We start from the raw sequence: 25,252 nt of genomic DNA, 5'->3' as shown, positions 1-25,252 counted from the left end.
GGTGTTTATCCTATTAGGAGAGTAAAAGAGTCAAGCAGTCCCATATGACTGGTACAGGTGAGAGCTGATGCTGGAAAAGGAGGGTGGGTTAAAAGGCACCAAGTTCCTCCCTACCTCAGTCTTTGTACTGACTCTTAGCCTTCTATTTGGAGTGTTCTTATTCTAGCTCTTCAGATGGATTACAAATTCTTTTTTTTCTTCAAGCATTTAGCTCAAATGCTGCCTTCTCAAAGAGGGCTTCTTAGACTTTTCTGACTCACTATATTGTAGATAGTTCCCATCTCCCTTCCCTATTTTCTCTTTCTCATCATCATCTTTATTTGAACATTTTTCACAATCTGCTTTTATGTATAGATTTATTATTCAGTTTCTCAATTAGATTGTTAGGTTGTTCAGGCACCTGGATGTCTCTTATTCACCACTAGATCCTGAGTTCCTTAGCATAGTTCCTAATACATAGTAGACATTCGAGAATTTATTGAATAAATGAAGCAGTAAACATTTTTTGAGAAAGAGCAGGTAATCAGATTTGCCTTTTTAAAAGAAACTAATCTAAGATGAATGCTACTTTTACAACCTATTAGATATATGACTTTTAAGTAGTTATTTTGGTTTTCTCATCTGTAAATTGAAATTATAATACATACCTGAGTTATTGTAAGGATTATATATATGAGTGCCTGAATCATGACAAACACTTAGTCAAAGTTAGGTGTCATATCGTTGTTATTTTTAATAAATTAAGATTGAGGGCATGTTTCTGTTTACTCCTATCATTTCACAGTTGATCATTTTAGGTCTTTTACTCAAGCAAAATTTGTGTTTAATTCTGGATTCAAAGTGAGGTTCAATGAGTAAAATGGTTTGAATAGTTGACTAAAGTATCCTTAGCATTTTGTGTGGTATTACATAGGACTGAACCAAGTTTTAAGTCAGCAAGCAAATCAGGAGATCAGCCCACTGGACAGCATGATTCAAAGACTGCAACAGGAACAAGACCTGAGACGTTCTGGTGAAGCAGGTATCAGTAATACCAGCCGTTTAAGTAGAGGTAAGATGTAATTCTTCTAAGGGAAACATTAAAAAAATTGAAACATTTTAAACCTCAAACAGTAGAGAAGATATTAAATGATGGTACATCTGTAAAATGAAACATTAAGCTACCAAAATGATCGTGTTTTTGAAGACTATTTAATGAGCTAAGAAAATGTTCATAATACAAGGTTTCATACTGTAGATAATGAGTTTTTAACATGTATATTTTCCCAGATTTCCTATAGTAAACGTAAAATTTAGAAAAAGTTTAAAAATAAAATTATTCAGTAATTTAAGAAATATAGTCTAAGCTACATTCTTTAACATCTCATCACCCTTATTGTATATTATTAAACTTTAAGAGAAAAAGCACATTTATGAATGATAAATGTCCTTGGGTTTGTTTGTTTTTGCTTCTGACATAGTTTCCCCAAAATACGTGGTATTTTTTTAAAGTAAATATTATACATCTTTGAAGCTTAACAGTCAATAGTTATGATTCATTAACATGTCCAGTCAACTGAATAATAACCATATTTTGTTTCATTAAACTTTTGCCTGTTGTTTAGTTCCAGATTTCGTGATTCATTATGTGCCACAATATAAAGTTTCATGTGGAAAATAGTATAGATTTTTTTTTCTGTTATAATGGAGAAGTGTCTCTAAATAGAACTTACTATATTAATTTTTCACTTAGGTTCGGTAAGCTCTACCTCAGAGGTTCATTCACCACCAAATGTAGGACTAAGGCGTAGTGGACAAATTGAAGGAGTACGGCAAATGCACAGCAACGCACCAAGAAGTGAAATAGCCACAGAGCGGGATCTTGTAGCTTGGAGTCGAAGGGTGGTAGTACCTGAGCTTTCAGCCGGTGTAGCCAGGTAAAGGGAGTTGTGAATTTTTATGTGCCACAGTTGTTTGTGTTCATTTTTAATTACAGTCTTTAAAGTACTTTTTCAGCTCTGTAATTTATTTTGAATTTGCCTGAAGAGCTAGTATTTTAAACTATTCATGACTGTGGAGAAAAATTAAATTTCAGTATATATTCTTTTCTAGAATGATTCATGTAAACAACATAAGGGGGGATGTGTTAGGTGAAGGGGGGAAAATCATGAATTTGGACTGATAAAATAAGAGATTTATTGAGTAGCATATTTACATCTTAATTTGTCTTATTTAACTGTAGCTTAACACATTCCATAAGTTTATTATAAATTTTTATGGATTTTACTCATCGTTCGCACCATATCATTCAGAGGCATAGTGAAAATTATTGGTGATACATTGTATTAATATTTTACATATTAAAATGATTCCTTTTTACATTTAAAAGTATACATTTATAAGTTAAAAAGTATTGATATAATCTTATTCTCAAGGTTTATGCTATGAGGGAACGCTATATCCAGTTCCTTTTGATTCTTCAGTAATGAATATTTATGAATGTGGTTGATATGAACCCAACTAATACTATATACTATAATATCATACTATAATTTTAAAAAAATGAAGATCAAAATGTGAATTTGATTTTAGGATTTTCTAGTTTTTAAACTCCAAAGGTAATAGTAATCATATACAGACAGTCCCTGACTTACGATTTATTGACTTTACGATGGTGTGAAAGTGATTTGCATTCAGTAGAACCATACTTCAAATTTTGAATTTTGATCTTGGGCTAGCGATAGGTGGTACGATACTTGTGCATGATGCTGGCTGGGCAGCGGCAGCAAGCCACAGTCATCAGGTATGCAATCCCAGGGCGAAAAACCAGTAATCTACAGGGTACTGTGTTGTGAGCATTTTTTTTGGATATTGTGTTCAGAACACGTGTAATGTAGGCTAAGTTAAGCTATGATGTTTGGTAGGTTAGGTATGTCAAATGCTCTTTTATCTTACAATGGGTTTATCAAGATGTAACCCCATCATAAATTGAGGAGCATCTATAATTAAAATATTTTTTAATCTGAATGTTTATATTGATTATGCTTTTGCTTGGACAGTACTTCAGATTTGTGTTAGGATTTAGGATTAAATATACACCTAAACTATAAATTTGAACAATGACTTGACCTGATGACAATTATAGCCGGATTTCCTTAATAAAAATTAACTCTCAGTATGTTTTTAGTTGAATTCCTGTCCACTTTTTAATTCTAATGTTAAGGTTTGAAGGGAGTACAATAAATAACATCCATCTTTTTAACAGTAGTTCTGAAGTAATTGAAAACACAAAAGAATAAGACAGGAAATCAGAATATTTTTATTATTGATAAAGCTATGAAGAATGTGGCTTTTACCTGCATGAAAGTGCGTCCTAATACTGAACCCCAAACACAGGTAATGGCTGGGTTACGGCGTTTCTCCCTATGGAGAAGCAACTGGTTTACATATTTAAAATGCAGAGCAGAATATATACATTGCTAAGCTGTATTTTCCTTCCAGAATTAGTTCACTTCTCCTCCCCTGGAGAAAATGAGTAGGAGGTGAAAAGAGGCTAGGAGTGGATTGCTAATTGGTGGTGGAGGTCCCTTGCACGTGGAAGGAAACGTGAGGAATGGGGAATATTTGTTTCTCTCCAAATATCCTTTATCTTTTAATCTCTTTTGTTATTGGGCTTAATCGTTGAGCTTATGGTCAAGCAAGGCTAATGGCCATTATTTCAAAGGGTATTTGACCTTCCTGGAGCTTTGCCCCGAACACTCAGTACTCTTTTTTTTTTGGAGAATTTTCCAGGGTTATGCTTCTTGTTGTAGGTAGCTTAAAATTTGCCTCTTAAGACAAGCTTCTTAAATGGGTCAGACTGTTATGTTAATTAAAATTAAATCCAGTCGCATAGCCAACAAAGGACTAATATCTATAATATATAGAGAGAACTTAACTCAGCAGTAAACAAAACAATCCACTCAGAAAATGGACAAAAGACACAAACAGACATTTCATCAAAGAGGAGATACAGGTGGCAAATAAGCACATGAAAAGATACTCAACATCATTAGCCGTTAGGGGAATGCAAAAACCCCAATGAAATAATCTCTATACCTATCAGAATAGTTAAAATATAGTGACAGCACAAAATTCTGGGGAGAGTTTGGAGAAACTCATGTGTTGTTGGTGGGAATATAAAAATGGTGCAGCCACTTTGGAAAATAGTTTTATACTTTCTTATAAACGTAAACATGCTATTACAAGTGATTGCACTCTTGGGGATTTGTTCCCAAGGAATGAAAACTTACGTTCACACAAAAACATGTATAGTAATAATGTACAGCAGCTTTACTTGTAATGGCCAAAACCTAGGAACAAGCCAGATGTTCTTCAGTTAGTGCATAAACTGTGGTATATCCACGCGTGGAATACTTCTCTGCTGTAATAAAAAGGAATAACCTGTTGATATAACCATTTGAACAATCTTGAGGGAATTATACTGAATGAGAAATCAATTATTAAAGGTTACATACTGTATTATTCCACTTAACAGACTATTCTTGAAATGAAAAAAGTATAGATGGAGAATATATTAATGATAGCTAGATGTTGAAGGGAGGAAAAGCTGAGGAGGAGGAGAGAAAGATGGGTATGATAATTAAAAGGGCACCACAAGGGATTTTTGTGGTGATGGAAATGTTCTGTATCTTGACTGGGGTGGTAGATGCCTAAACCTACACATGTGATAAACTTGGATTGAACTAAATACACACACACACACACACACACACACACACACACACACACACACGAGTAGTAGTAAATCTGGGAAATTCTGAATATTGGTGGGTTGCTATCAATGTCAACATCCAGGTTGTGATATTGTGCTCTAGTTTTGCAAGATAATGCCATTGGGGAAATCTGGGTAAAAGATAAAAGGAATTTCTCTATTATTTCTTAAAATTGTATGTGAATCTACAATTATCTCAATAAAAAGTTAAAAAAAAAACAAATTGATAAGAACAAACAAAAATTAAATCAAGGCCATTCTTTTCATAAGATTTAAATTCATTTTTCATTCAGAATTATGACCAGCAAACAGAGATTTTACCATTAAGTAAAATAACATTAATATACTGTAGTAATGAAATAACCTTAGATCTGTGCCACATTTGAATATTATCTCTCAACTGTGAAAACTTACAGGGAAAAAGTATAGTTCAAAGATGAAATACCTTTCCAATTCAAAAATTTGAAAATTGTAAGGAATTAAAGTAAAAAATAAAATTCTCTTGTCCTTGTGATTTCAGGTTTCATGAAATTACAATTCACAATTAACATTCCTTAACTTTGTCTGTTGCTCAGTTTCAGCATGAGATTTCTGGATAGAGTTGAAGGTTTTTCAGTGCCGTGTTTCTCCAAAAATAAGATCTAGCCGGACTATCAGTTCTAATAGTCTCTTGGAGACTATTAATTGTATTAAAATTAATACAAGACCCGGTCTTATTTTACTACATAGTATTTTTAGACTATTTTACTATGTAGTAAAATAAGACCGGGTCTTATAGAATAGAATAGAATAGAATAGAATAGAATAGAATAGAATAGAATTAATATAAATATAATATAATTAATGTAATATAATACAATAGAAGACCAGGTCTTATATTAATTTTTGCTCCAAAAAGACACATTAGAGCTGATAATCTGGCTAGGTCTTAATTGCGGGGAAACAGGGTAACTGAAGCTTGACGTGCCTTTCATTGGAGAGAATGTAGTTATCTCAGGGCTTCAAGAGTTATATTAGTTTAACCTGAATGTTCTGTTTTGCTTCATTTTTTTTTTTTTTTTTTTTAAGATTCCAGCTATTTACATGGCACATGAGATGATTACAGCATACTCCCTACACTGACATAATTTTTCAAAAATAAATCGATTTCTAACCCTTGGAGCAGTTACATCAGGAATAACCACGTTCCCAGAACCTAATACTTGATTTGCCAAAGACCATCGCAAGAAATGCTAGCATCGAGTTCAACTAGTCAAAGTCGTCTTTTCTAGTGGTCCAGACATTTAACGCCAAATATCCAGAGTGCATAATCGATGAAATTAAGCTCAGAATTTAAGCTCTTTATCACATGCCTCCATCTGAAGAGAAAACATCAGGGGTGGCATTCCCTCTCTTGACACCTAACATCCCTGTGGGTGAGAAATCAGTTGTAAAAATTCTAGATTAGCATATGTGGCTTTTAATTCTTTTTCAGTAGGCAAGAAGAGTGGAGAACTGCAAAAGGAGAAGAAGAAATAAAGACTTACAGGTCAGAAGAGAAAAGAAAACACTTCACTTCTCCAAAAGAGAATAAAATACCTCCTGTCTCAAAGGTAAATAGTAATTACTTTCATATTTGCTTAAGTATAGTGCCCATTTGCAGACCATTTTGTAATTAAAAATGTTAATATTGTAAATAGGATATTTAATTAGAAGTAAAATTAATATTATTAATTCTTGATTATCTTTGTATTTATTATTAATTCTTGATTATCTTTGTATTATCTATTATGTTTACCATTTAAAATTTTACATTTCCTGACTTCTAGCATACCTTTTCTCCAAATGCCAATTTTTATATGCCCTTTAAATCTAATAAATTACATCACAAGCCTAAGCAAGATTTTTTTTAGTTCTGCCGTTGGTTGCATACTCTGAAATAGTTTTTTCATTTTGTTTTTTTGTCCTGTGTGTGTGTGTGTGTGTGTGTGTGTGTGTGTGTGTGTGTGTATTTTTTAAATTTATTTTTGCTGTTATGCTCCTATTTGTTTATTGTAGATAATCAAGTCAGCTATGCTGCTATAAGTAATAGGTCTAATTTTCTACATTAAAAGGTGAAATGTCTCTACTAGTTTGCTATGTTGGTTTCACTGTCATCCATCCTACTCTGGAAGAACTTTTGGATCCGGTGGTTTTCAATTAATCATGCCATAATCTGGGATAGATACGTATTTACCTCCTTGAGTGTCAAGGAGTCACAATTATCTGTTCTTACTTTTTTTTTTTTTAAACTGTAAGGTTGGTGCAAAAGTAATTGTGGTTTAACAGGTTAAAAATAATTGCAAAAACCGCAATTACTTTTGCACCAACCTACTATATTAGTTTGAAAGCTTCAGAGTCTTAGAATGTGAAATTGAGGAAAACTATGGAACAAAGCTGGTTTCTTGATCCAGCTTTGTGCTCCATTCTCCTTCCTCTTTTTATTTGCGTTTCTTCTAAATTAGTCTACTTTTTTAGAACTCTCTTGTGTGTTTTGTGACTCTTCTCTTTAAAGGACTCAAGTAGCCCATTGCTGTTTTATACTCTTTACTAAGGATGTAATACCCTGGGATCAGTAAGACTCCCACACAGAATTCCTGTTAGTATAATGTGAAATAATTATTTGGTTTTTTGGGATTTTTTTTTTTTTTCATGGTGGCTGGAAAGCATACCCTTTTTTGTATTCTTTGCTGAGAATTCAAGGATATGGGGACATAAATTCATGTAATGATTGTGAGTTGTATTGCTACCACTTTTTTTATGGATGGAATATGGTATTGTCTATTAAAATTAAAAGGATATGCTTAGGTTTTAATCGAATAGTGGTACTTCAGAGACTTTAAAAAAAAATACTAATGTGAAGGTGTGTATCTGTGTGCACACAGAGATATTTATAGTGTCTCTGGTGGCAACAACTGGAATAACTTCAGTGTTGATTAGTGAAAGGAAGGTAGTCTGTCCCCAGCATTTTTAAAGAAGTGAGTTAGAGCTCAATTCATTATCTTGGAGAAATATTCATGATATATTGTTAAGTGAAAAAAAGCAAGTAGAACAGTAATGTTTATAATATGACCTTGTTTTTGTTTTCAAATGTTATGAGAATGGAGGTTTGAAAGCACAGCTACTAGGCTACTAAAATTGATAACCACAGATGTATGAATTATGAGATGTCATCTTTTAGAGTTGCAATTTTTTTTTCTAATAGGGGGTACTTGCTGTGCAGGTGGGAAGTATAAATTAATACAAAAAACTGTTCAGAAAGCAGTTATAAAATTGATTTTTGGCAGTAGGTTTGCTCCCCAAAATTACAGTGGCTTAAGCAAGGTGGAAATATGTTTCTTTCTGATATAAAAGCCTCAGTAGGTGGTCCAGGCCTGATATGATGTTCTCAGTGTTGAGAACTGAAGTTGTTTAATTTTTATGATTGTTTTGTGTGTGAATTTGACCTCAGGCCTCAATATATCAGCATCCTCATTTAAGGCTACGGAATGGAGGATCATGTCAATGAGGAAGGCGCTGCAGAGGGCACACATGCTCTCCTGAGGAGGGTTCTTTGAAGTTGCTCTGCAGCATTTCGTCAGAGAACTTACTGGCCAGAATTCAGTCACATGAAATTTTGACAGAAAAAAATTTTTTTTCTGCGAAAAGGGAGAACAGATATTGGTTGACAGTTTTTCCTTGCACTACATTATTTATTAAGACATTTAAAATGTTTGTGTTCTTTGACTTGAAATTTTTCCTAAATAAATACAAAATTGTGGATAAAGGCTTACAAAATGGAACAAATAGCAATTTTTAATGAAATGGATTTGAGTAGATAAATATATTTATGTTAAATGAAAGAAGCAGGGTACATTACATTCTTAACAATGTATTACTCAAAATTTATGAGATTATAGTTGAACAATTTCCTTTTTTTATACTTTTACATATTTCCCACAATTTTTATAAAATTACTCAACCCTTCAGTATTCCTTTTAGAGAGAATCTGTGTGGAGTAAATCTTGTGTCCTGGTAGCATGTGAAAATGTCTTTCAATTCACTTTGATGTAGCCAAGAGTAGGGCTTGAAGTGCAGGGAAGAGATTTAGTGACAAGGCTGGTTGTGGGGAAGGAACTGAAGAGTGTAGGTGGATGGAGAAATACAGAATGGTTGAATTGAGATTTTATAGGTCTTGAGATGATGCATACGTCCATCACAGACATCCAGAATCTTTTTTAGGAGTACAAAGTAAGACTTACGTTTTTGGTTTTTTTCCTCTCCTTTCCTAGTGCACTATTACAATCCAACACACTTACAAAACCAGAGCATGATGAGGGGGGAGAAAGCCGCAATACAAACAGACATATATGACTTACATAAGGAAACTAACTAATGGAATGCATGGAATAGATGTTCAGAATAGCATGTTATTCTCAGAGGGATAGGAGGGGATATTGGAAACTTGATAAAACAAGCAATTTTGGAGAGGATTCTGTTAGAGATATTTGGATGAATCATTGTTGCTGAAATTGAGATTTCAATGGATGGGTTGAATAAAAGAATATGAAACACGGAAAATTAGGGAGTAAACTGGAAAATCAAGCTGACGAACTCCCCGAATTCATCAGTGGGGGATAAAACGATGGAGAGAATGAGGGAAATGTAAAAAAATATATATATACATTTATGTATATTTACATAATATGTATATAGAGAGAATATACATGAGATTAGAAGTAGTAGCATAGTCATTTAATAAGAGTCTTCAAAGAAGAGAAAATACACAGAGGGAGGAAAGAATTTTAAAAAATAATGATCCAGAATTTCTTAACGTTAACCCTCTGGCTAGTGTGTCAAGCAGGATAAATAAGGAAAAAATAATATAAACTAAAAAAGTTTAAAACCTCAACTATGCACATTATTGTAATATTTGAAAACATCTAAAACAAAGAACATTTTGAAAGTTTCTGGAGAGAAAAAGAGAATCACCTTATAATGAACATGAACTTGACTGAAGTGTTAAAATGGATTCCACTGAGCCATTGTACAGCCAGAAGAGATATGAGAAAATTGTTAAGGAATCACCTACCTTAAGAAAATTGGTTACAACCCTGACACAGTAGCATTTATGCCAATTTCTGGTTGGAATGGTGACAATATAATGGAACCAAAGGCTAATACTAACGTGGTTGGTTTAAGGGATGGAAAGTCATGGCAATGGTTGAAGCTCTGGATTGCCTTCTGCCACCAACTTGTCCAACTGGTAAGCTCTTTTGCTTGCTTCTCCAGGATGTCTACAGAATTGGTGGTATTGGTACTGCCCCATGTGGGCCAAGAACTGGTGTTCTCAGACCTGGCATCAGTCACTTTTACAACGGAAATAAAGGGTTGAAATGCACCTTGAAGCTTTGAGAGAAGCTCTTCCTGGGGACAGTGTGGGATTCAGTGTCAAAAATGTGTCTGTCAAAGTGCTTTTGGTGGTAACGTGACTGGTGACAGCAAAAGAAACCTACCAGTGGAAGCAGGTAGCTAATGGCTCAAATCATTATCCTGAGTCATCCAGGCAGAATCAGTGCTGGCTGTGCAGCTGTACTGAATTGCCACACAGGTGATGGTATTTGCAAGTTTGCTGAGCTGAAGAAGATAGGTTGTCATTCTGGAGTAAAGGTAGAAGATGGCCCCAAATTCTTAAAATCTGGTGATGCTGCCATTGTTGTATGGTTCCTGGAGAGCCCATGTGTGTTGAGAACTTCTCTGACTATCCTTCTCTGGGTCGTTTTGCTGTTCCTGACATGAGATGGCGGGTTGGTGTGAGTGTAATCAAAGCAGCAGACAAGAAGGCAGCTGGAGCTGGCAAGGTCACTGAGTCTGCCCAGAAAGCTCAGAAAACTAAGTGAATATTATCCCCAATACCTGTCATTGTCTTAAACAGTTGGAAGAGTGACTTAGAACTGTTTGCCTCAATTGGCCATTTGAGTTTAATAGTAAAAAAGACTGGTTAGTGATAACAATGTATCATGAAACCTTGAAGGAAATGAGAATGTTTTGTGGACCATTTGTTTTTGTGTGTGTGGCTGTTTTAAGTTAATTAGTTTTTAAATCAGTACTTTTTAATGGAAACAACTTGACAAAAAATCTGTCACAGTATCTTAAGGCCCATAAAAGCAAAGTTTAATGAGAAGAAAAAAAAATAGGATATAATTATAGGTTCAGTTATTTTCCATCAACACTTTAAAGATACTGCTTTTTTAATTCTATATTTACTTATTGTATGATTTATTGTGTGACATGTAAAGTCTGATGTCAGTCTCATTCTTTTTTTTGAAAGTAATCTTTATTATTTTTTTCTTTATTTTTTATATTCCTAAGTTTTTTATTAGTTGTAAATTATGTTTGCTGAGTTTGTTCATCTCTGTCACCATCTTGGACTTTTATCAGGTTTTTTGATGATTTTTGTGTTCTCATCTGCAGAAGACTTTTCCTACTTTCATCTGCAGTAGAAGAGAGATAGCCAGCTATCTGATATCCTAGTCTCATAGTGGCAGGGTAGTTTTGTGATCACCATTTTGGCTTCCAGTTTGCCTCTGTCTATTAATATGTCTCACATCCTGTGGTCTTTTTACTTACATCTGTTATGTAGGTTTGGTGTGTGGATATAGGAGAGTTCAGTGTTAGGCTTAGTGTATTATTATGAATCCTTAAATCTGTATCACTTAATCAGATAAAGTTTTTATAACTTATCATTCAGCAAGTGAATTTTAGCATATTGCAAACGTATGATTTAACTTGATATAATGTTAAAATATTTGCACTGGTACTATAAATACAGTTTATTTACATGGTAAAATATAAATTGATTTTTTTATAATTTATAAATACGTAAATTTTAAAGTAAAAAATGTGCTCTTTAAACATACTGAAAATGAATTTAATTTACTTTTTTTCAGAATCATACTCATGAGCATTTCCTGGATCTTGGAGAATCCAAAAAGCAGCAGGCAAATCAACATAGTTATCGTACGAGATCTGCATTGGAAGAGACTCCTAGACCTTTGGAAGAGATAGAAAATGGCAGTAGCTCTTCAGATGTAAGATCTCAGCCCATGTATAAATTTCTGTTTCCATTTTTGTTTTTTTTTGGTTTTTATTTGACTTTCATTCATCACATTTATTGATATATTTATAGATATAGCTCAAACTGGTGTTTCGAGGTTCTTATGATGTTAGTGATAAATATCTTCCATTTGCTGAAGACCTACTATGTATGCTCTAGGCATGGCACACATATTCATAATCTCAAATGCAAAGACATGCGTATGAATTATTCCTATTTTATACATGTGAGGGATCTGAGGTTCTAAGATGTTTAGGTTACACATTTACCTAACTATTAAATGGTAGAGCAGGGATAAAACCCAGGGATTAAACCCAGGTTCCTTTTACTCTAAAGCCAAGCTTTTAATTGTTACCATGAAACACTAGTCTATAGCTACAATAACTAATCAGTAAGCATTTAGTATGTTGGGTAGTTTTTAATCTCTGTACCACTTTAGCTAGCTTTCTCAATGTAATTTAAAAAATATTCCTTCTATACAATTATTTCCATAAATATCATTGTTCTACTTAGTTAAATATTTTTCCAGCAAAGGCATTCAGTTTGCAATCACAAATATTATTCAACACTTACAACCATATCCTTTCCCTTCCCCCACTCTATTTCACCCTCCTCTCCCACAGTTAGATCAAAGGCTCTTTGGTCTTAAATACTAACTACACACTTTTGAACCATATTGTATTTTGCAGTGTTAGACATATATGGGAATTCTCTGAGTATTCTCTATGGACAGGGCAGTATTAAATCAAACTGAGAGTATTCTAACTATACTTTAAAAGTTAGTCTCCAGTGACTTTAACTCCTAGTATGGCCAGATCAAAATGATAGTCTATATGTCGAACCTGGTAAACAAATATACTAATTACATAAATTTGACACATGACAATTTAGATATACATATAAAGCAAAATATATGTGGGCTAATTATTTGCCTTATAAACTGTTTCTTTGTTTTTGAAAGATTTATAGTATTTTAATAAGTTTCTATAAAGTATTTTAAATTAAATATTCAGCTTATTAGAAACTTATGTATTTCCAGGTACATCTGTTAAATAAGAAAAATGTACTAAATCCTTCATTTGTCTTCAAACTAATTAGTTTGTGCTTTCACATCCTTTTAGAGCACTTGAATAAATTTCTAGAGGAGTACATTAAGACCAGAATGTGACCTTGGGCACAATATATTGATTAATGGAAAGAATCCTAGTGGAGTTTTTTTGTTTTGTTTTTCGTTTGTTTGTTTAAATATTGTGTACTTCCACATGATGACTATTTTGTATTTAGAATGTAGAAGTATGTTTTTTTTCCTTCCTCTTTCAAAAGTAATATACTAAGGGTAGGAGTAATCAGATCATTTGTTTAGATTTTTTTTCAGTTACATTAAATAGAGATAAAATTTGCTAAATAAAACTTACTGTTGGATTATGATCTTTTCATATTTGCTAAGTTTTAAAAACTATGGAATAATTAAGTAATAAATATTCTTCATTATTAAGACATCAAAAAGAAAAAAACGGTTTTCCTCAACTACGCTATTTCTTCAAAAATGATCTGAATGTGCCCAGTGAGATAATAATAACATCGAACCATTCTTGTGGAGAGTGGTCTAAGCATTGGAGTAAAATGACTTGAGTTCAAATTAGGCTTAGTTGCTTATTAATTTTGCTGTCTTGGGTACATTTCTTAACCTTTTTGAGCTTTAGTTTCTTTTATTTAAATAACTACTTCCTATCCCTAGCAGTGTTTTGTCCAGATCAAATACGATGATACACACAAAGTGCTTAGAGTAGTTTCTGACATTTAGTAAAGCTTATTTAATATGAGCTGCTATTTTTATTGGAGCATAAAGTTTATTTGATAAAGGGAAAAGTTCCATAAGATTTTGTGACCAAAAACCCAACTTTTATAAAGAAAATGGTTTCACAGGAATATCCTACATTGACCAGTGGATATTTACTAAAGAGAAATAGAGTGTTTGGGTAGTTTTTAATCCTCTACCATTTAGATAAAATAATACTAGAGTTGAAATATCCTTTTTTTTGGTATGATAAAGCTTGTTTTAATAATCATAAAACATAAACGTTCCAATTTTAAGCTTTCTGAAGCATCTGTAGAAAAAGAAAGCTTACATTTTTGAAAAGGCCTATGAAGTAAAAATTGATTTGCGTTGTTAACTATGGAATTTGATATCATCCAATAAAAAACAAAGTATATTATTCATTCAAGAGATTGCACTAAATCCAATATTTAGAAGTATTATACCTTTAGATAAATTTAATAATTTGAATGTATTTAATAATTATAAATGTATTTAATAATTTTTTGTATAAAACTGTAAGGCCTGTGTGTTGTAAGTCATTTAACTCAGATTTTAATTTATATTATAGTAATATGATGGGTACTATTAGATACTACTGGTATTTTCTATAGTCATAGAATGTTGTTTTGTAAAATAGCACAATAAAATATCAATATCTCTTAGGAAGGTGAAGTTGTTGCTGTCAGTGGTGGAACCTCTGAAGAAGAAGAGAGAGCATGGCACAGTGATGGCAGTTCTAGGTAATTTAGTAAATTTTTATTTCTCCAAATGTAAACTGTCTAGAAAGTTGAAAATTCATTTTTACCAGTAACATACTTCAGTCTCGTTGAGTTTAAATTTGCTCCTTCAGAGTTTTTTTTTTTTTTTGTAGTTGTCTCAAATTTAGGAGATTGTCTTTCTGACATGTTTTCTCTAGTAGAAAAAAAATTTGGTTATTGCAACTATATCTGCAAAAAATGATGCTTTTAACTTTATTTTCCTAGTTGATATTTTATCTTTTGAATGCTGAATCACAAATTAGTTTCATTACTGTTTCTGAGAAATATTTGAGCATTAAATTATGTAATGAAATCTTGTAGAATTAGCTGTCTTATGCAGTGGAATTTGTTGAATGCTAATAATAATTTTTTTTCAACAATGAGAATAAAAGAAATAAAGTTTCTTTTTCCTGTTAATCCTCACTCCATCTGATCATGTAACTGGAGTCCCTCAACTCCTTATACTGGCAATTCATATTACAGGGCTGATATTCTTGGCTGACTTTGTACGGTCTTAGTAGCAAGGAGTGTAGCCTTTGGAAATGGTAATTATGTTTAGCCCCTTATACTTAATTCCCTGGCAGGAGTAGCTCTTAAAATTGTCAGAGAAACCAAGAGGTGGAGGCCGTGAGAATTCCTTATATATAAGTGTTAGAATGAAGGGCTTTTCCTATTTCCACAACAGTTGTTCCTAGTAATGATATAAAAATGCCCATGGTTTTGTCTGGTAGTGTTCTGCATTTGAAACAGGGCAGCAAAAGAAATACTTTCTTGTGGTTTCAGTAGTTGGAGGCAGTTGTTGTAAAGAACATGGGCTCTTGGGTTGGTAGTTAGATCTATGCTGGCAGCAGATTTTCTGTAAGAGCTGAGTGCGCCAGAGAGTAGCAACTGTATTTGGCACGTGCCATTTACAGTGACCATGGCTGAGGTAAGTGTAAATAAATGCTCTTATTGAGGACCACCTATTCTTGGATAGATATTTACTCTGCAGATACATTCTCATGCATCTAGAATAGTGTCTGAAAAAATTTTTTATTTAAATTCTTTAAAATCATTTTAAATTTTAAAAATGAAGTCATGGAATCATATTAGAAAAAACCCTTAATTATTTGGTTCTTATCTGTGATTGTTATTCTTGGGGAGACGTAGGTTAATGCCTATAAAGGACATTTGGGCCAAGGGAAGAGGTGGTAGGAGTAGAATAAAACTCCAGTAAAATCTCTCCTTTTAGGACTTATCAGGAATGTTTGGAGGGGAGTGAGATCATATGTCACTAAATCTAGGCAAAGTGATTATTGATTTTAATATAGTATATTTTAGATTTAAGGCATTTATATTTGTAAAGCTGTATAAAATCAAGTAATGTTCTTATGTACTAAAATTAAAACAAAAGATAACTGGATTTTTTATTTTGCAACATCAGTTAAGTAAAACTTAGGTCTGTTGAAGGTAACTGAAAAAATGGCAAACATGATTGGCAGTGATACATAAAGTAATAAGGACTGTATTTTTTCCAATCCTGGCATGCTTTGAAGCATAAGATATACTTAAGGTGTATGTAGATGCTAAATGACGTTTACAAGCACAATCTCTCCACTAAGCAGGAATACTTCTAACCCTGCTAATTCAACATGTAGCTACAATGAGGGCACCGGTGCTCTACCATGGGAGTTAACCTGTCAGGAGCTCTCACCTCTCCTCAAAAACAGAATCCTTATGCCTCCTTTTTAATGTCGATACCTCCTGTGCTGTCCAGGTCTATCTTTCTACTGTTGCTAGAACCGAGGAAGGTGACTGCTCCTTATTTTTGTATGCCCCACAATATTTTGAACATATGCAACACTCAGAAGTCAATTTTTTGTTAAACTCACAGAAGGCAGTTAAATTCATTATTTCAATTAAAGCTATGACCTTATTTATCTTGTTTTTTTTTTGAGATAAGTAAGTTAAGCCTACAGAATTTTAAGAAACTGTTTGAAAGATGGTCGAGTCGAAAGTTAGGGAAATATTTTTAGTTCATTTCGTATGTACTATTCCGTCATTCCTCTTTATCACAAAGTCTTAAAGCATATCTTGTGTGTGCATATTTTTTTAAATCCCTTCTTCCCTTCTAGTGACTACTCTAGTGATTATTCTGACTGGACAGCAGATGCAGGAATTAATCTGCAGCCACCAAAGAAGATTCCTAAGCATAAAACCAAGAAAGCAGAAAGCAGTTCAGATGAAGAAGAATCTGAAAAACAGAAGCAAAAACAGATTAAAAAGGAAAGGAAAAAAGTAAATGAAGAAAAAGATGGACCAATCTCACCAAAGAAAAAGAAGCCCAAAGAAAGAAAACAAAAGGTTGATTTCTTTACAATATAAACTAATGTTTTCTATGAAAATAAAGCACACGTTAAAAGTTCAGTTGATGAACATATATATTGTTGAGGAGTACCAGCAAGTAGTAATAGGAAAAACTCAGAAGTACACAGGAGTGAAATAGCATAGCGCAGGTCCTCGAATGTTTCGTTCAATATCCTTTTGATGTAACGTTGGTGAGATGCTGTAGGAATTTAACTCTTGTTTGTATTTATTAGCCTATGGTAAATTAGTTTTGTTATATGTCGTTTCAACTTTGTTATACAGTTGAAGAACCTATTGAGTGAGGACTTACTGTATACCAAAACATAGTTTATTTGTTTAACATGTGAAAGTATTTACTAGTACAATTTTGTTCTAAATATTGAGCATTCAGTCTTATGAGCAGATTTTTCTTGAGTCTGATGGGATTTATACATTTATGTATGTAAAAAAATAATGCTACAAAACATATTGTTGATTAGTCTTAATTGCCTTTGCCTTTTAACCGTCCTCATTGTTATTCCTGAAAATAAATGGAAAACATCCAGGAACATCAGCTGGAATAAGAAAGGCCTAAGTTGTCATAGTTGACCACAAGACAAACAAGAATTTAAAGTAGGATACTACGCTTGTAATACGCCTTTATTAATTTACACAGCATGTGAGCCATAATTAGACGGTTCTTAGGTCAGTAGTAGTGTTGGTTTGATTATTATATATTAGTCTGGATAATTTGAGACAGATTAGAGAAAGTAAAAGATAAATGTTATGAAAATAAGATCTATCAGCTCTTAGGGAGTTGGAACTCTTTAAAAAGAAGAGCTGTTTAATTTTTGCTGTAAAGTAAATGAAAAGGGACATGTTTTCTATTCCTCAGAAAATGATAAATGAGAAGCATATTCGGTTAAACAAAAAGAAAGATTTTTATTTTAAAACCTCTGGCAGTTTTAGAATTAAATGTAAGTTGTCATTTGTGGAACTAAATATAAATACTAGGGAGTCTTACAGGGTCTTTATCCCCAGAGAGCTATGAAAATTTTACGAATACATTTGTCATTGTGTTTATTTTATTTAAATTAGTTGAGCTTTTGTTAGTTTCAGCTTTATAATTATGAATTACTTTAATTTGGATTCTGCAGCATACTGTTCTTGTCAACTTCTTTGCTTTTGTCTGGGGAAGATTTACCAAGAGAATATCACACATTTGCCCACAGTTTTTCTCTTCTGCCTTGTCAATGATGATAAATGTAGGCGGACCCATTGTTTTATGTGGTAGATTGGTTAAAGAAAACTGATTTAGTCATGTACCTGACTTAAGGTAAACAGTTCTTTTTCATCTCCAGACAATTTTGATGAACTTTTGAGGTTTGCAGTGTTACATCACTATGAGAACATAATTCTTTTGTCCAAAAAGTGAAGTTTACTTCATGTTGTCCCCCTTGATTTGATAATCATCCATAAACTTAATATCTTGGGCTTCTTTATGCAGTACCACGTTTGGATCCACTGCTACTGTTTGGTAGTTTCAATTTCACCGTTTTACTTGTAGTATTGTGACTGCCACTAAATGTATGTGGGACAAATTTTAAATATCATAAAGTTAGGATATTATAGACTATTTATTCCCTTTAATTTGGATTTTGTTCACATGGTTTGGTGTTAGCCTACCAGTGGATCCAACGATGGATAAAATTGTTCTTATTCCTTAGTCTTCCTGTCTCAAATAAACACAATAATATTTCCCTTCTTAGGCATAGAGTTGTAGACCTGGAAAGTAATGAAGAGATTGCTAAGTAATTAATACTTATTGCATGTATGAAAAGATGAAAATATTTTCCATATGACTAATTGTGTTTGAATTAATTAAGCAAACACAGTAAGGCAGGTATAGAAAATGGTTATTAGAAAATAGAATTCTCAAAGGTACGGTAAGACATCTCAGATGGTATCTTTCATATATCCCTTATGCTGTTAAGAGCTCTGGAAACCAGATCAATAAATTTTATTGAGTGCTTACTGCATATAAAGTAATACAGTGGGTAAAAAGAAGTGTAAAACATACTACTCGTTCTGTAAACAATGTGTGTCTAAATTGTTTGAACCCCCCAAGATAAAAATAGAAGAAATATCACATGATCTAATATGTTTAGTTGCCAGATTAATTTTAAAGATAATAAATCAGAAATTAAATGGGGACTGCTTACCTTAGAATTCCAAATAAGGCTTCCAGAAGAAATAAGATTTAAGGTCTAGGAAAATTTCTATGGATAGAAACTAATTACCTGTATCTCCAAAATTAAAAAAAAAAAAAATCTCAAATCATGGTGCTAGAAGTTTTGAGGAATATTCCCTATTCCTCAAATGCATTTTATCCCCTAAGTGGTTTTAAGTACTAAGTGACAGAAATCTACTTTAGCCAAAAATTCTAGGTTCCCTAAGAATTATTGGGAAATAAGATTGATCGTTAAAATGATTCTTGGCTGTGCCATAGGCTGTGCTAGGCTTGGACTTTGGGCCATAATTTACAAATCCCTGCTCTCATGCATCCAGAGTGGTCCTTTTAAAATGTAAGTCAGAGCCTGTCACTCCTCTGATTAAAATTCTTCTGTAGATCCATGTCACATATAGTAAATGCCAAAGTCCTTTTCCCCTCCCTTACTCTCCAAAAAGAGAGTGCTTCTGATGTGTTTGTGAAACAGCAAGGTGTGGTTAATGAAGAGGAAAATTAATATTGAGTAGCAACTACAGCAGTACCTGCTGAAAGTAGTGTTCTGTGATATCCCATTATGACATTGTTTCTTTTAGGGAACTGGCATTAACTCAACGATAACTGCCTTTTTTTTAAAAAAAAAAAAAAACACAAGAGAATAAAATTTTGAAGTCTCAAATACTGAACCAAAACATTTTTAATCATTTGGGTGAAGTTTCTCTGCTTATATTAGGTTGGTACAAAAGTAATTGCGGTTTTTGCAATTATTTTTAACCGTATAAATCGCAATTACTTTTGCACCAACCTAATAAATAATGTTAGGTTTCAAAGGCTCTTAGTCCATTTTTCCTAAGTCTAAGGTAAATCAGCATCCAGACCATCATGGCCACTTGTGGGTGACCAGCAACGTGAAAAAACTTTTTCTTAGAGGCCTAGTTTTATAGTTATCCATGAAAATTAAAAAGTAAGTGACCTGGCTTGACAACATTTTGTTTGCAAAAAATCTGAAGAAAAAAAATTTATTAGAAGCTTACTGTGAGTCAAGAGTGTGAAATGGCTACTTTAAAAAGGGGAAAGGAATATTCTTGGGCTATGTAAAAGTATAATGCCCAGCTATGGAAACAGCCTTCTATATCTTGCACTACTCAGCCCATATAAGAATCTTATATAGTCCTTACTAACACATTATGTCTAGGATTTAAAAAACAAACAAACAAACAAACAAAACAGAAAACCCACTCAACTATATCTTGGTTTGTTACATGGAATGTTTATAAAACTGATAGAATTTTGACAGAAAGAGAAGCTACAGGCTACATAGAGCTTATGCTTTGTTAGGTATGGGAATATCTTGTCACTTAGTTTTGTTGTGAATGTTGTCTGTAGGGTTTTGGGTTAAATAGTTCTTTTTTTATGCAGTAATTTGGAGAGATTAAATAACTATTGCCACTGCTTCCCTTTTTGCATAATAGGTTTTTGATACTTAAAGAATACACATTTTTTACAATGATCTCCTTCCCCTTTTAACTATATTTAACTACTTTTATTTTATATTTTATTTTATGGGCATGTTGATAGATCAATGCTTTTATGATAATATTACTTTAAATGTTCTAAACTCTTAGAGATTGGCTGTAGGAGAACTAACAGAAAATGGATTGACATTAGAAGAATGGTTACCTTCAACATGGATTACAGATACTCTTCCCCGAAGATGTCCCTTTGTACCACAGATGGGAGATGAGGTACATTTAAACTTTTTAATACATCCCTTGAAACAGAACTCTAGAAGATTACAAAAGTTTCGTAAAGAGTCTCATTCTAAATATTTGTAGCTATGTATGGGAAAAGTGTAATTAGGAGGATAATGATCATCTTTTTTGAGGCTACTATAAATATCGCAAATCTCAATGTTGTAAAATAATGGAAATTTCATTAGTATTTTAAAAACTAGTATGTATTTTTTATAAGAGGGCTTTATTGCCAGTTTTCTTTTTTAAATTAAAAGATACTAATTTTTCTTAGCTTACGACTAATATAGTATGTTAAAGAAAAATGAAATTCAACATTTTGTTTTTATTTTATAAGTGTTTCATTTAAATACTTAAAATGTTCATAATTTATTTCTTAGATTGAAAAAAAATTCTGTTATCTTAGAATAAGAAATATTATTTAATGTTTATGAAAATGTGATTGGCCGTTGTTTGGGCTATGTATTTTGGACTATAAAATGAAAATGTAAGATCTTAGATCAAAATTTCCCCGTCAGGGACTTATGTCTTCTTATTTTATGTTAAGAGGCAGAGTTATCTGGTGTCCAGTAGATGAACAGTAACAAATTAGGAATTAAAACAGGCTTCTTTAGCAAAGCACACTAAATAGGTGTAGAAAGTGGTAGGTGGCAGTTGACAGTAAAAAAAGGAAAACAAACTTTATAATGCAAGAGTAACTCTAAAGAACAGTCTGGAATAATTCCTGTAGATACCATACTTGGCCTGAGAAGTCTTGAAGAACATGGAACATTACCACATTGTTGAAACTTAGTACGGTGATAGATGCTAACAGTTCTACAGCATCAGGATGCTTGATTATATTCTGTTTAATATATTATTTCAAGATGGTCAAAGTGTGTAATTAATTTTCTTTCAAAATATTTAAGTTGTCCTTTTGATTGTTGATACTTAAACAGGCAAGTAAGTCCTCATTATTCAGCACCATCCTTCATATGAAGTGTCAGACAACTGGAGCTACAATGATATTAATAAATAGATGAAAGTATGTAAAATAAATGGATGTCTCAAAATGCTGCTAAGAACTTTACATTTAAAAAAAATTTAATAGCATTTTTTAACAAGCTCTACTATTTGTTAGTAGTGGAAAGAATATGTAGTGTCAAACTGTGTCCAAATATCAGGTAGTCAGGAATCATTTAAATTTGACATTCGTAAAAGGAAAATAAATAGATGCCTTGCTGTTTTTATAAAGATAAAATATATGTGAGAATACATTTCATTTTAAAGTTTTTTGCTTATTTACAAACCACTTGCTATGCAAGTGAACAATAAACTAATCATGACACACCTAGTTACACCTTTAATAGGCAACGTAGATTAACTTTGAAACCGAAAATAAAATGATGAAACCAAAAAACCAAAAAAAAGTAATTTTAATGTACATTTTAATGTAATTTTAATGGTCATCTTAACCTCTTAGTATATTATCAAAGTAATGTTATTTTGAACACTATGGTTTTGATTAAGTGACATTAGAAAAACTTGAGGGAAAGGGGGGAAAAAAACCCAAAATATTAGACTTTCTTTTAGTTCATAGGACATAAAATTATCTCTGCAGTTTTAGCTGATACCTTGCATATTGGGTTAAAGGAAACACATTTGGGTTTGAAAATTGTGACTTTACTTACTTTTTAGGTTTATTATTTCCGACAAGGACACGAAGCATATGTTGAAATGGCCCGGAAAAATAAAATTTATAGTATCAATCCCAAAAAACAGCCATGGCATAAAATGGAACTACGGGTATGGTGTTTATTATTTAATAGCCCAAAAAATTGTTAATTATAGATTATGGAGAAAATTGTATTGAGTGTTAGTATTTTCACTATAGCTAACTGTATCATTAAGATACCTTTCTTAATTGAAGCAAACCTGTGGAGTAGGGTGTTTTAACATTCAAAGAAACACAAGATTGACTGAATTTATATACTCTGATAGTTTATAAGTTGGATACAAAATATAATTATATTGAAAATTAGACAATACTGACATCTAAGGTAAACTTTGTATTTGTAAATTTGATAAGTATTTCTAAATTTATCAGCAATAGTTCAAAATTACTTAGAGATAGACCTCTAAGTGTTGCAAAACTCTTATTCCAATAACGTTTTCTTCACTAAAATTGAAATATAACTTGCACAGATCTTAATGATCTTAATTATATATATATACACACACACACACATATATATATATACTTCAGTGAATTTTTACATATACACACAATAACCACGTAGATCAAAATTGAAATGAAGAAATGCATTCTTGATTATGTTTAACAGTTTATTTTATTTATTTTGTGAAGATGGTGTCTTATTTTCTTTATCTTCCTCAGGAACAAGAACTGATGAAAATAGTTGGCATAAAGTATGAAGTGGGATTGCCTACCCTTTGCTGCCTTAAACTTGCTTTTCTAGATCCTGATACTGGTAAACTGACTGGCGGATCATTTACCATGAAGTAAGGACTATTGAAAGAGGCAGTGGTTCTTTAGTATTGTAGATTGGTTTTCAGGATTCAGATAAATTTGCACGTCTCTTAGAGATGTTTAGGTATGAGACCTAACCTGTTTGTTTCTGTTTGTAATTAGATACCACGATATGCCTGATGTTATAGATTTCCTAGTTTTGAGACAACAATTTGACGATGCAAAATACAGGCGGTGGAATATAGGTGGGTAATTTTAAAAGTCATAGTGTTTGTTTTTAATCTAATAAGTGATTTTCTGTTTTTCATAATTTAGAAACGATAATCAAATTCTCTTGCCATTTGTGGGAATATTATTAGCAAAGCACAACATTATGTGAGGTATTTTTTAAGTTTTCTTTCTTTAAGAATGAAAATAGTCTTAACTCTAGTCAATGCTGAAATTCTAAACATTTTACTCTTATGTTTGTTAACTGTCTAAGATTGCTTTTAGATAGCTGTTTCTTTAGCTATTCTATGTGTTGACTTAAATTTTTATCCAAAAACATTAACGATTCAAAATTGAAGCAACAGAAATCTTCCAGTTCAAAACATTTAATAATTTGGACTGGGACTAAAGCTAAACTGACTTTTTCTTTTATTGTTTAACTCTATTATAAACCTTAAAAATTAATATTATGATCAGGACCCAAAGAAATTTTAAAGTCCTTAAATGTTTTCAGGCATTTAAGATGAACTAATTTATGTATAGATAGATGTGTTGTATTCTAAAATTTTCAAATAGGGCTACGCTTTGTCATCTTAGAGTGAGGTGCGGTACATATATAGCATATTTGGTTTTAAAAGTACATTCATTGATACATTAGTCCATCCTTCCTCCAGTGCCATTGGAATGCATTTGTATAATGATTTATCTTTTTTGTTTGGTCTCAGTAAACTTAGAAATCTACATGTGTTCTTTAAAAAGAAAAATTAGGAAAAAACAAGTTATCAAAATCGGGGTCATGGGAGTTAGAAAAAAATTTTGTATCTTTTCTCTGGAAGCTTTGAAAGACATGTTCCATCAAATAAGGGAGTAAACCAAGAAAGACAAAAACGTGAAGTCCCCCACTGCCCCAGAAGACAGGAAGTTTTTTCAGAACAGGAAAGAGCAGAAAAAAATTACAAAATGTCAGTCAACAGACGTCTCAGTATTGCATCTGTCTAACAAGCTTGGTGTGCAATTTAAATCTTCAGAATTGTTTATTTCTGGAATTTTCCATTTAATATTTTCAGAGTGCTGTTGATTGCGGTAATTGAAACGGTGGAAAACGAAACCTCAGATGATGGGGACAGGACTATACTGTATATATATCTGCATAATCATTTAAAATTACATTAATAGTAATTAGCCTGTCCTCAGAAATGTTTAAGGCTTACTCTGAATAGTGGGCTGTATTCCTTGTTTCATTGTTATTCTGCTGTATCATTCATTTTGATTAGGCATATGATATTCACTTTTTTCTCTTTAGCATAATATCAGTCTATGTAGGATAATTAATAGCTCTATGAAACTCATTATGTTTACTGTAAGGTGATGCTGTCAGGAATGCTATTTATTAAATTATATAGTAGCTTCTCACTAAGCTCAGTGTCACTAATGTGCATCTGAGGAGCAATTAAGGACTCTTAAACCTAGTAATAGATCATATTTCTCTGTTAACATTGGCTGTTAGGATACTTGAATATAAACGTGAGCCCCAGTGCATACCCACTCAAAGTCATCCTCAACAACATGCACTTGTGTTCTATTAACTTATTCCTGGCTCTAGCATTCTTTACATGAAATTTCTATCATGTTTTAAAATTTTAAAATCCACTTTATTTCATATATCTTCATAAACTTTTAAATACTTTCTGCTAAAAAATGAGAATATAAACAAATACTTTTCTCTTTATGGGAAACCACATGGATAAGTTATTTGCACTCGAGACTTTCAGACCCTAATCCGCACTCACCAGGAGAAAAGTCACTAAGTACTAAAAAAGTCAAGGAA

At 32.5% G+C, this 25,252-nt stretch overlaps 1 protein-coding gene across 1 annotated transcript in view; it reads left to right on the top strand.

The window, feature by feature from the left end:
• Positions 1 to 25,252, top strand: part of PHIP (pleckstrin homology domain interacting protein) — a 117,145-nt gene that overhangs the window by 63,052 nt on the left and 28,841 nt on the right. The window contains exons 18-27 of the mRNA XM_033102445.1: positions 914 to 1,051; positions 1,733 to 1,916; positions 6,228 to 6,345; positions 11,701 to 11,841; positions 14,350 to 14,426; positions 16,559 to 16,787; positions 20,622 to 20,741; positions 22,425 to 22,532; positions 23,125 to 23,249; positions 23,380 to 23,462. Coding sequence (XP_032958336.1) covers positions 914 to 1,051; positions 1,733 to 1,916; positions 6,228 to 6,345; positions 11,701 to 11,841; positions 14,350 to 14,426; positions 16,559 to 16,787; positions 20,622 to 20,741; positions 22,425 to 22,532; positions 23,125 to 23,249; positions 23,380 to 23,462 — 1,323 coding nt within the window. The remainder of the gene's footprint in view (positions 1 to 913; positions 1,052 to 1,732; positions 1,917 to 6,227; positions 6,346 to 11,700; positions 11,842 to 14,349; positions 14,427 to 16,558; positions 16,788 to 20,621; positions 20,742 to 22,424; positions 22,533 to 23,124; positions 23,250 to 23,379; positions 23,463 to 25,252) is intronic.

Source organism: Rhinolophus ferrumequinum, chromosome 3 (assembly GCF_004115265.2).
Source record: "Rhinolophus ferrumequinum isolate MPI-CBG mRhiFer1 chromosome 3, mRhiFer1_v1.p, whole genome shotgun sequence".
NCBI lineage: Eukaryota > Metazoa > Chordata > Mammalia > Chiroptera > Rhinolophidae > Rhinolophus > Rhinolophus ferrumequinum.
This window is presented reverse-complemented; position numbering and strand designations above follow the sequence as displayed.